This window comes from Juglans regia, chromosome 11, assembly GCF_001411555.2.
Source record: "Juglans regia cultivar Chandler chromosome 11, Walnut 2.0, whole genome shotgun sequence".
NCBI lineage: Eukaryota > Viridiplantae > Streptophyta > Magnoliopsida > Fagales > Juglandaceae > Juglans > Juglans regia.
In genome coordinates, this window is record NC_049911.1 from 23,720,097 (window position 1) to 23,732,951 (window position 12,855).

The 12,855-nt window shown below is 34.9% G+C and overlaps 2 protein-coding genes and 1 long non-coding RNA gene across 4 annotated transcripts; 1 reads left to right on the plus strand and 2 right to left on the minus strand.

The window, feature by feature from the left end:
* Nucleotides 1–627: 627 nt before the first annotated feature.
* LOC118349831 lies at nucleotides 628–5,863 on the plus strand. 2 transcript variants are annotated; one of them, XR_004802763.1, is made up of 5 exons: nucleotides 628–721; nucleotides 815–1,037; nucleotides 4,357–4,392; nucleotides 4,470–4,809; nucleotides 5,014–5,863. It is a non-coding gene; the product is annotated as an uncharacterized LOC118349831 (long non-coding RNA). The 2 variants fall into 2 exon arrangements; XR_004802762.1 differs by having other exon boundaries at nucleotides 936–1,037.
* Nucleotides 2,368–2,961, minus strand: LOC109006467 (monothiol glutaredoxin-S9-like). The gene has a single exon (XM_035695495.1). The coding sequence runs from the start codon at nucleotides 2,838–2,840 to the stop codon at nucleotides 2,538–2,540; it is 303 nt and encodes a 100-aa protein (XP_035551388.1). The 5' UTR covers nucleotides 2,841–2,961; the 3' UTR covers nucleotides 2,368–2,537.
* Nucleotides 5,864–6,355: 492 nt separating the features above from the next.
* Nucleotides 6,356–6,927, minus strand: LOC109008236 (glutaredoxin-C11). The gene has a single exon (XM_018988252.2). It carries the CDS (start codon nucleotides 6,777–6,779, stop codon nucleotides 6,471–6,473), a length of 309 nt encoding a protein of 102 aa, XP_018843797.1. The 5' UTR covers nucleotides 6,780–6,927; the 3' UTR covers nucleotides 6,356–6,470.
* Nucleotides 6,928–12,855: the final 5,928 nt, after the last annotated feature.

Sequence of the window (12,855 nt, forward strand, 5' to 3'; positions counted from 1 at the left end):
GATGGTATATAACATTACTCTTATCCTTTTATATATATATAAATATATATATATATATATGGTATTAAGTAATTAGAAAATAAATATTATTTATTTTTTAATTACTTGATATCACATCAGAAAGTGGTGAGATAAATACTAACTAACAGGATGATAAATAATTTTGAAAAGAATAATACCTATAGGATTCTTGTCTATAATTAACCAAACACGTACGTGATAATCTCGTATTGTCGGGAATTATATCGGATTTCTAGTCATTTTCAAATGTTAGTTTACTCATATATATATATATATATATATATATATAAATCCAAATTCTCAAACATTATATTCCTCAAAATATAAATCTCAGAAAATGTTAGATTCTTCAAACCACATTCAGGAATGATTTTATTCCAAATATATTACAACGAAAGATGGGGGTATTATATCTGGCACCAGCTTCTCTCTATTTTTATTATTTTTTTTAAAAAAGAAAAGATATTTTTAATCGTACAACTATCATGTAATAAAAAATAAATAAAAAATACATCAGATAAAAATTAATTTTTTAATTTTTTTGTTTTTTCCCAACGATTACGCGATGAATTACACTTTTTAAAAACTCATTTCTAGAACCCCAACATCTACGGTTTGTAAGAGAAACAATGTTCAACCATTGGGTCAGTGCAATGCAGAGATTGGTGGATTTATCAGAGGTACAGGAAGATACAAACCGGTGAGTCGTTCCTCCTTTCTTCTCAATATCTGTAACAGAGCAAAGGACATATACCAATTTCTTTTGTTTTCTTCAATATCATGTTCATTGAAGTTTCTTGACTGAGATTGAGGCTGATTGAACGGAAAAAGCCAAGAAGATCTTATTTTTATGCGATTCCTTGGGTCAAGAAGGCACCCCAGATGATGATATTCTCTTTTCTTTCGTTGCGCAGCCTCACTTTATATGCTTGTCTCCATTTATCAGTGAGGAATCTGCTGTCTGCTGCTCGCATCTGTGAACAGACTTCTTTCACCTTTGGCATTGCTAAGATAATGTAATACCTCACATGTTAATGTTAATGGCTGCTGATATTGATATTGAATTTGTCTTCCTTTCTTTCTCTATGACTTTTTTTTTTATCATTATTATTTAAATTTAATTTTTTTTTAAATGACACACGACACTTAGGCCACGTTTATATAGTGGAAGTGTTTCATTTTATCTCATCATTATAATTTTTTTAAATTTTCATACAAAATATAATAAATAATTTATTTTTTTCAGGTTCCAAAACAATAATAATATTAAAAAAATAATATTCTAACAATATTTTATTCAACCTTAACTTTTATCTCAACTTATCTCATCTCAACTCCAAATAACACCTTAGTGATTGATAACGAAGTGATATTTTAATATATACATTATTAATGGAATGATTAATTTAATCAAAATTGAAAGCACCAGGAGCAAAGTGTTACAAATTAGAGTTTAGGGACTTATAATCAATCGCAAGGGCAAACCACCGAGCTGGATTCAGGCTTGTGGCTTGAAGTTTCACTACTAGGACTAATGTTACATGATGACATAGCGAACAATAGCAAAACAATTTAAAGGGGATTAGCCAAGGAATGCAATACCGTTCTTTACCCAAAAGTAGAGGAATCAATGGTGCACGTTCTACAAAGTTAAGAATTTTCTTTTTGAACTTTTGCATATGGAGGAATGCAATAGGGATACCAAAAGTTGGATTCTCTCCCTCCCAGAAATAGTGTTTGTTTTCAGAAATTGTTAAAGTTGCACTAATTTTCTTTTACTTGCAGAAGTACCCCTTTCTCTTCAATTTTTGCTGCTATTAAAAAACCCATTTAATTGTTTTTCTACATATGCACTCTGCAAACATAATCAAGCCACTATAACTTGGTAGTTTTCTGATAAATCATGATAAAGTGACAAAATCCCTATGGTTTCTATGCTAATGGATATTTTTGTTATATGTTAAGGTGATTATGATTGAAATACTTGTGGAAATCATGCATTCTGAATATGATAATGGTTTATTCTTTAGGACATGTCCAACTCTCAAGAGCTGTAGTTTTCCATCATTTGTAAATATCAAAGCTCCCTCTACTAAGACCAAGACTCCATATTCCCTTCTGGTGGCCATAATATATAGGATGTGAGACATCTGCTAAAAATTCCTATAATAGGATTGAATATTATCAAATATGTTAGGATGTGAAAATATCTGATTCAGGACATGTCCAACTCTCGAGAGCTGTAGTTTTCCAGAGATATTAAATATCAAAGTTCCCTACAACTCCCAAGCTCTGACGATTGCATTCACCAATTTAGTTAGATTGCATACAACTCATGAAACAGTGTATTTAAAAGCCAACTTCATTAAGAATAGGAAACATAGTACACACTATATATAGCTAATTAAATGCTAAAGATTACTTCACACATAACACACTACAAAGACTATTCGAGCTTGTTGCATTACTAATTTTAGCCAAGTTTATTCTTCCCACGACCTGTTGGAGTAATATATTCAAGGAGATTTATAAGGCTGCAGCAGTGGAGTCAGCGAGCCTTTTAGATGGAGGGACATGACTTCGTTGGTGGATCCTACCAGTGTTCCTCCAATGAACACAGCTGGTACAGGCGCATTACAACCCAACCTCATGAGAGCTTTCTCTATTTCCCTGCCTTCAGGGTCTTCGTCGATCTCATGAACCAACGGTTTCACCCCGAGTTCCTTAAATAGAATGATGACCGCATAACACATGCAGCAGGAACTTTTGCTGAATATCACTATCCCCTTCTCTGAAACCAATCTTGTCACCTTGTCCATCTTGGCGATCCTGATCAAGAATGTCTTCTTATTAGGGATGGAAATCTTGTGTAAAGATAACAAGTAATACAGGAAAAACTGTGTCTAATCTTCAGAAGTTTTTGGGTGGGTGACTTTGAGTTTCTTAAAACCTTAAAACCATGGATCGAATCCAAACTGAATTCGACCCAGTAGTTATATTGGGTTATAGGAAAAAGTGTTTGAAGCTTAAGGTTGTTTGAATTTTGAGCTCTAATGCTAGACTATTTATAGGGACAGGTCAGGGTGGGCTGCTTTCTTTGAACGAGAACATTTCAAAAGCTAGAGTGCTTTATTTAGATTCCCAAAGTAATAAAGAAACTCTCTAAGATGAAGGCTACGATATTTATGTTTCATTGATATGAAGATACTGTGTTTCTAACAGGCATAAAAGGTTGGCGGACATATATTCTACATGCTAATAACTCAATTTATTAGAGTAGCTGCGAGTATATAACCATCTGATACGTAGACTTTTGTTACTCTTTTCATATTATCAACCATGTTCATAAAATTTTGTATATTTTCTGTAATCAAGAAAAATCCATCAGGACACAACAAAAGTTGAAAATTCTATGGGGCAGGTCATTTTTACCAAATTCTCACAATCACCTTGGAGCTCTTATGCATAAAGACTGTGAATGAGATGGGCTTTCGGTGGCTGTGATTCTTCCTGTTGTGCCCACCAATTTGCATGATTCTTTTTCACACGCCAGTATGTCATTCCCTGTTCACAAATGTTGTACTGTTCTCCTCTCCATACAATGCTCTCACATGTAAAAATGAGCAGGCGATGAGTGCCTACTGATGTGAACTTTTCCCTTTGAGCAAAATAGGACAAACTTTGGACGAGCTAATGAATCACAAAGTTCATGAGTCATCTGCTTTACCATAATTGCATGGCACTCATGTTCAGCCATGGGATATCTGGCAACACATGTAGCCTATAACATTTTTTTATTTATTTTAAGAGTTAGGGCCACATGTCAGAGTGGCCCCTTCCCAAATTTATTAAGAACAAACCCTCACTTATGGCAAAGGAATACCTTGGTTAAAAATCAAGCATATAAAAAATACACAACAAGCAATATGCCACAAAAAACCAAATCTCACCAAGAAAAGACTAAAAACAAGAATGAAATAGTAAGACCAACAACTCAAAGACCTCTCAGTTAAGGCAATGACAATTTATCCGTGCGCAACAATCCTTTTAGATATTTTGGAACTCTCAATAATGAGCGTCAAACATAGGTCGAACCTTGAGCTCCTATTTTAGCTAAATAATCAGCCGGCACATTTCCTTCTCGATAAATATGATTGATACCATAATCTCCACCTTCAAACAAACCTATAACATTTGCACATATATAGTTGTCACTTCTTGGGTTCTAGGCTCTGTTAAGACACATGCATATATAATAGAGTATATATATTGAGCAACATGATAAATATTTGTACTCGTGATGTATGCATGATTGTTTTCATTTTTATTTTTTAGGTCCGTTGGAAGCTACTGCAGCCTATAAGCTCCAAGGTAAGGATAACCATGATTAATTCCTGAATAAGTTTCTTGGTAAAGGTGGGATTTAATCTAGACTTCTATTTTTGCAGTCAAGAAACTTAAAAATTAAAACAGTTGGCATCTTCATGTAGTGCCTACATGTTTGCATTTATGAATCTATTCTTGGTTTGTAAGAGCAAATCAGCCAACAAGGAAAAGTTTTTGGCTTTCTGGATGTGGAGGAATCCTAGGGAGGCATGACAACTTGTAGCATCAACATCTTGTCCCCTTCCTTAGGCCAAGGAGTCATGCACATGCAGTCACCATAAAGTTCTCTAAGTTGCGGTTGATTTAACCTGCTAGATGGTATCAATCTTTATCCCTTGCACCAGGTTCAAATTAAGTGGTGACAGAGGTTGAAGTTTGGAACCAACCATTTGATTCTCAAACGTAAGAATTACGCTTCAGCCTAATTATTCACGCAAGTATATAGAATGTATGTGTCTAGTAGTATATATATGTGTGTGTGTGTGTGTACATGCTTCCATGTATACATACACAAATTTGGTATTTACCCTGTGAATATAAATGTCCCAATGCACAACTTTAAGTACATGATTCTATGACTAATGCTATGGTCTCTTCGTGGAGCAGGGATTGCTTTTAGCAAGTGGACAAGTATTTGTTGGAACATGGTTGATTACTCACCAAAAAACATTACACATCTTCATTCATTACAGTTTAGCTTGCATAAGTGTGCTAGTGCTGCAGTGGAATGTGTCATTTACCAGAGCAGTTCAAGATTGGGAAGTGGGAGACATTTCTGATTTCTACAGCACCTTGTATGCACTGAATTTGGAGCGTGGCGTGGAGGACAAACTGCTGTGGACACACCCCGGGAACAAAAAATTCTCGGTTAAATCTTTATATAAGGCTATGTATACCCACTCTTCTCAAAATTTCCCTTGGAAGCGCATTTGGAAGAGCAAAGTGCCCCCAAAAGTTGCTTTCCTCAGTTGGCTGGCCTCTCACTCCAAAATTCTGACCATAGACAAGTTGAGGAAGTATGGTTTTTTTATAATGGATTGGTGCTTCATGTGCAAAAGGAATGGCAAATCGACAGACCATCTTCTTCTCCATTGTGATGTGGCAAAGGCTCTATGGGATAAGTCTTCTTAAGGCTGGACATTGCTTGGGTAATGCCCAAGAAGGTGGTGGACCTATTGGCTTCATGTTGGAGCTGATCACGGGGAAATTGTCCAGTAGCGGATGTTGGAAGATGGTGTCCTTATGTCTTATGTGGTGTATGTGGAATGAGAGGAATGAAAGATGTTTTGAAAATAGTGATCGCTCATTGGAGGGGATTAGAGACTCATTTTTCCAAACTTTGTTACTTTGGGCTAAGACTATTGTATTAGATGGGGGTGATTTTAGTGACTCGTGTGCGTCTTTTTTTGTTTGTAGACTGTAATTAGGTATTTCTCTTTTGTATACCACCTGTGTACTTGGGCTATGCCTAATTTTGAAGATCAATAAACTTTATTAATTATAAAAAATAATTCTCTTGAATGTTGTCTGATCATGACACAATTTTGAGAATTTAATTTGATGCAGGACTTGGCTTTGCTATAGTCGGATAGGAAAAAATCCCAGAAACTTAAAACTTCACACCTGAGATCTCAAGTGTGTGTGCACAGAAACATACATACATACATACATATGTACATATATATATATATATATTTTCAGGGTCAATGGAGGGTATGGTAATCAAGGGGCAGTTCAAATTTCACTAAAGGTGTCAAAAAATGGAAGATTTCTCATCTGTTTTGCTGAAGACCTCCTAATTCTCTGTAAAGGTGACATGAAATCTATCTCCCTTATAAATGTAAGACTAGGAGTTAGGTAACCCTGTTGTTGAGGTAAACTATGCCTTAATATGAACATGTATGTATGTTGATAATGTAAGTTTTGAAGAACAAATGCCCGAAGGCTATTTCCATATAGTGCAACTTTTTTCACAGTTTACAAGGAAACTTAAGAAAAAGCAAAGCCCTTATAAAACATTGTATTCAAAAAGCATGGTATGAGACTTTTTTTTTTTGTAGTTGCTAGAACCAGATGGCCTTGGCATCCATGAGCATTTGTTTGAGAGACCCATCAACATGAAGGGATATGATATCCTTCGCTGAGCCTACATACTTTCCTCCTATGAACACAGCTGGGACTGAGGGATTACATCCTAGCCCTCGTAGAGCATACTCCATATCCTTCCCATTGGCAACTTGGTCAAGCTCATGAATTGCAGGGCTGGCTCCTAGCTCATAGAAGAGTTGTTTGATGCTATGGCACATGCAACATGAGCTCTTGGTGAATATCACAGCAGCTTTCTTTGATGCCAAATCTTTTACCCTATCCATCTCAATAAGCTTCGCTTGCTTTGACAAAGATATCGAAAAACTGCTGTATGAAGAGTAGAAAAATAAGTTGCAATGCAGCTGAGGAACCTCCAATTGAAAGCTAAAGGTTTTTGGGAAAAGCTATGCAAGTGAGAGATTATTTTGTGTACTGAGGCTTAGTTATGGATATCGAGATTTCACGACCCTTATTTATATAGGCTCCTGAGGCCAAATGGATTGCATTGTTTATTCCAAAAAACTGAAAACCAGCTTAAGACTTTTTACGTAGATAAAAAAGAGGAAGTTCTTTCAGATATTTTGTTTAGATAAGAGAAAATGCCAACTATGATTTGGTTGATAGAGACCTTATGTGCTATAAACAAGTCGCATGTAGTATCACACTGTAATGATAAATTGAAATCTCCTGGAATGTCTGTAGGATCGAAAAGTTTTGGAATAAATGATCTGTAGACTGTTACACAACCGCTTTCGGCCCTGCTTGGCAGCATCATTTATGAAATTATTATTATTAAAATGGAAAAAGCTGGGTGACAAGAAGAATTCTTTTGATAGAAGACACCATTATCCTCCAAAATGGAAGGGAATTGAATACTTAGCAATGGTTATTTGGGGAAATTCATGGATCTAAATGCTATCACATTCATTTTTTTTTATTATATGCAAATAGATAAATCATATCGCATCATGGCATCACAACCATAACAGTACTAGGTGCCTTGGTCATTGAAATTTCACTACCTTTTGAGACTTTCCAAAAATCATTTTTAAGTTCAAAAACCAGAGAATTTGACTTATTTTCATGGCATGATCATCACGAAGTCTCTGAAATTAATTCATTTCCTAGCTTTTCCATTAATGTTGTATTTTGGAACCCATAATTTTAGGTTGGGATGTAATATTTTTTATAATCTGTCAAGGTAGAATCATTCAGCTGATGTGGAGACAGATAAGAATTTAGTTTATCCAAATTCCATTACCACTTTCTGTGCAATATTGGTCCCCGCATCAAATTCAATGGAATTGGATATCATGTAACTGGATAAGAAGATCACGAAATTGGAGGGTGGGTAGCAGAAGAACATGATCGATTAGAATGTAATACCATTACTTTCTCTGGATCACGAAATCATGAACATCATTTATTTAACTCTAATCCTTGTTCTATTTTATTTCGATATTTGTTTTTTAATTATATTTCTGGGTCCTTCAAGAATCATACATATATACTCATGAATGTTCCTTTTATAGATAGAAGAACTTTAAGAGTGTGTTTGGTTGTTATCTGATAAACCCAACTAAACTCATTTCAAACCAATTATTGATGAGATCTACTACTAATTTTTTAACTTCTCATAAAAAAGTTAAATTCATCTCAATCTACTTCATACATTTCAACCTAAAAAGTAAAACCTATCTCAATGTGAGCCACAAAATACTACTTTCACAACTTAATTCAACTCATCTCAACATCCAAACGCAGCCTAAATATCCGTTAGCCAAATTTGCCTAAAGGCCAACACGTAATATATAAACTCGAACAACAATAAAGGAGAAAATAAAATAAAAGCATGCAGAATCATATAGAGCTTTTGCTTGGCTCTTTCACCAGACAAATCAATGCATCTTCTTTTTTGTTCTGCATGATCTTTGATATGCAAGAATCCTTGTAACTAAAGTTGAGAATCTGCCACGCCCTCATCACATTTATTTATTCACGTCAATATATAATAATATTACTAGACCCAGAAGCATGAGTGACATGCATGGCCATTATATATACATCTTGTATGATCGAAATTTAGCTATAGATCATATATGGCCAATAGCATATATACATGCATGTTGATGATATGTCATGCATGATGATCATCTAGCGCGCGTCATTTGGTCCATAGAAAAATGTCGCATTAGATGTACAAGAATCTTACCTGTTACAATTAGGAGGATACGTGGTCCGTGGACACTGGAGAGGAAGGAATGTCAACTTTTGAGAGAAAGAGGAGAGTGATCGACATAGACTCCATTGAATTTGAAATTGAATCACTTTCGCGTGTGGGTCAAATTCTTGCTCAATAAGTAAGGTTTAACATGTGAAATATTTAATTAATTAAATAAAGTAAAGAGTAGAGTTAAGGTTCGAATTTAGGATCTCGACTCTAATATTATGATGTGAAATCATCACTCATCTCAAAAATTAAGTTAATAAATTCTAATAAATTTTATTATTTATTTTATAAATAAGGAATTGATGAGAACGTACGGGCGGTGGGTACCCAACACAAAATTCTATTACAGAAGACTCATTAGTGTAACAATAATATAAATAAATAGGGCGCCAAATTAAACAGCAGCCTTACACTCAACATTATTTGTTTTTATTTTGGGATAGACTTATTGTATTGGGCTGATGGACTATCCATCAGGATGGAAAAGGTAATCCTTTAGGTCGGGAATTTCACTTTGCATTTTCAAATTCTTGCCATTTTTAAATTATTTATATTTTGGCTTAACACTCCCTTTCATACGAGTCACAGTCTCTCAATAAATGGGTCCAATTGTGTAGGGTTTTGGCGATCTCATATTGATTTTCTTCACAATCCATCTCATGGTTCTTTTTTATACCAAATGTCCAATATTATTCATCAAGTGTGGCTAAAATCTTGTCAAGTATTCAAATAAAACTTCTTTAACCTAGTTTGGATGTTCCACGTTGTGATTCTGAAAATACTGCACTAGGTTCTACTATTGAGATTACTATTCACTTTGAGAAAGAGAATAATAAACTTTACACTAAAAAATCCAAAATATACCTACTAAACTAACTGTGCAATTCGTTTATCGAAATTCAACCCTGAAGTGCCTTGAAATAAACAAAACGTGTTTTCAAACAAGCGTTTCGTCCGAAAACTGAAAATGAGATTATTGTACTATAAAATTCTAAATAATCAAATGAGTCTAATGGCATAGACCATATCGCATTTTGACACTTCTAACTATCTCAAATAAAAAAAAAAAAAAAATTGATCTTCTGGCATCATAGTGAGTGGCAACACTGACTATGCTGACAGATTAAAATCTACGCGATTGGTCAATTCGTGAAAACTTATGCAGTTTTCACAAGGTTCCTAAAACTTAAAAAAATTCTACTATTGAATTTCTAGTGGGTTGTTACATGTCATGTTATCAGTCATTTCATTTCACATCACGTCATGTCTCAAGTACAGAGTGTGTCTCAAAACAGTATTTTTCACATCAGTCAAGTCTTTTACTTTTGTCACGACCCTAAGTGGTAGAATGGGCTAATATCCTAGTGGAACTCTATTGTTCATGCTAGAGTGTTTAAATTGGTGTGACATTTTCTGGGTTGACAAAGTATCGTCAACAGACTTCGAATGAGACCTAATTAACTAATCACCAGAACTAAACCAGGCACCAACACCGATGGTGCCACCCACATTTCAATTTCATGTTATACGTACTGGTGAGGGTGCAAATACTAAGTATCACCCACAGTTCACGTTCATGTTCAGTATCAATTTCATGTTCAGTATCAAGTTCAAGTTCATGTTCAGTCTCAAATCACGTTAATTCATGTTCAAATTCAAGACATGCTATGTCATGTTCAATTTTAAGTTCACGTCAATTCAGTTCAAGTCATGTCAGTACATGTCATGCTATTTTTCAAGTCATGTCAAGTTATTCATGTTCACACTTTGCATTCATGTTTTTACTGTCATGCATGTATCTTTAAACTGTCAGTTTAAATTGTTTGTTAACTTGTTGGAATTTGTAATCAAATATCTTTGATATTCTCAACTACCATTCCAACCGAAATGGTAGATCATGTGCTAAGATCAAGAGGCGCAACGGAGGATGACCAACTAGAGATGGTCGATTAGACAAGATGGCACGACACAGAGCCTATTGCTTCGATGCTCCATTTTATTGATAGTATTATAACATCTTTGACCAAGTTGCACGAGCTACTTGATGGATTAGCCTAGTAGTTACCTTAGTATCTATATGTACTTAAGGAACTTTGCCTCCAATACTATTATTTTTATAGATATTTTGGATTGACCCTATAAATTGAACGCCGATTATCTTCAATTTTTTGAATATGTTTTATGTTTGGGACATAACACGTCTGGTGCACAGTATTCTTAAAGAAAAAAAAGTATCTGCTACAAATACTACATATTTTTTTATGTATGTTAAGTGCATTGCATCTTTAATTGTTATAAATGGGGACAGATAACTTTATGTTGCATGTTCCGACACTTCAGAATTCATCCAATCTAAAGCGAAATCTGGAGGCGTCAAATAGAAAATCCATAGTTATATTATCCTGTTAATGTAATTTTGTTGAAGCAAACAAAGAGTTAGTTCTAAGGTGATTGCAAATGTGATGCAAAATCCATCTCCATTTCCAGGTTTCCTATGACATAAACTAGTTCAAGTACGGATAATTTGTACTTCTACAGCCTTTCATATACCTTGGATCGGACCTATGTTGTCAATAGTTTTAAATGCTTTTAAATGTCAAGTATCACACACAAGGAGATTCAGAGCTTGGAGGAAGTGGAGAAGAGATACAAGGAGCGATAGCTTTCTTATCCATTCCCTTCTATTCAATCAGTGGGAAACACGACAGAGTTTATTTTATTCAATACTGTATGAACAACCGACATTATTAAAGACAGTCAAATATCCTATAGTACTATGGATAAACGTATATTGGAAGCGGTGAAGCCCCACCATCAACATTTCCGTTTTGGATATTTTAGCCTTCGACCGCCATCTACGCCGCCACCCACGGCCAACCACCACCACCACTAACTTCACCGACATCCTTAAGCCCTACCCTATCAATCTCGGATCTTCGTTTGCACCCGTTCAAAAGTGAGTTTTTGAGACCCACGGCCACAGTACATTTGGCACTATTTTGTTGATGCGTTATTGCTTCTAGCACCTCCATGATCTTTCAAAAATTATATTATAGCATTGTAAGTATTTTTTCCAAAGAACTTTTGATATTTAAATGTATTTCTGCGCTAATTCATATTTACTGTGAATTTGTTGGTTGTGGCGGACTGAGTCCGAGGAGTAAGGGGGGTCGGTTGGATTGGATGATGGAGTTGTTAGTGTGAGATTGGTTTATGCTATGAAATTTGTTGGCTGTTTCGGGTTTAAATATTGGTGTTTTGAGTTGGACGTTGGTCATGGTGAATATTGGTGATTTTTAGGAAGTGATGATATATTTTGGGATTATGAGGGTTTTAAGTTTTGAGATATTAAAATAGGTTATTTTAGAAGTTTAGGATTAAATATCGAAATCCGTGATTGATTGAAAACTTACGAAAATTATTTTATTATTTTTATAGGTGACGATTTATATTCGACTTGACATTTTTTAGGAAAATTCTGAAAAGTTAAGTTGTTCAGGTAAGCAGGGTTCCTATGCTAGGTTTTATACAATTAATAAGATGGAGGTTGATTTTATGAAACTTGCATATTTTGTGATATGATGGGAACTTGTAAAAACAAAGATCAACCTCGGTCGCTTATCTGCATCATTCATCAAATCTGTGTGAAAAAGAAAAATTTGTTCTGACATGCATTGTGTAGACATGAGCTAAATTCTATCATGTATTTTTTTGAAATTTGAAAAAGTGAGCGATATTGAGAATATGGAAAATTGTGCATTTATTTAGAAAGATGTTCTGACTTTTGTTGTCAGTATGTGTAAACTATCTGATTCTGTTTTGGTATTTTGTATTATTTTGATATAACATCTGAAAACCTTTAGCATGGTGTACTGGTATTTGTATCTGAATCTGTCTTTGCTTTGCTCTGTTATGCTCTGCTCTGTTTGGGTTGGTATCAACTTCTTTGTCTCTGAGTGCATCCACTTTGGAAATAAAGTGGTTTTATTGTGGTTTTTCCTGTGTGCACACTCGGAGCTCCGAGAAGAATAAAGGAAAGATTTCACATCTGTCTCTGCCTGGTTTGGCCACCAGGGTTAGCACAACCCTACCACGGGGGTGAAACATAGTCTCTGCTCTGTTTGATGCTC

What these genes read in the sequence shown, in the direction of transcription:
- LOC109006467 (XM_035695495.1), bottom strand. Translation starts at nt 2,840, where the DNA reads ATGGACAAGGTGACAAGATTGGTTTCAGAGAAGGGGATAGTGATATTC.
- LOC109008236 (XM_018988252.2), bottom strand. Translation starts at nt 6,779, where the DNA reads ATGGATAGGGTAAAAGATTTGGCATCAAAGAAAGCTGCTGTGATATTC.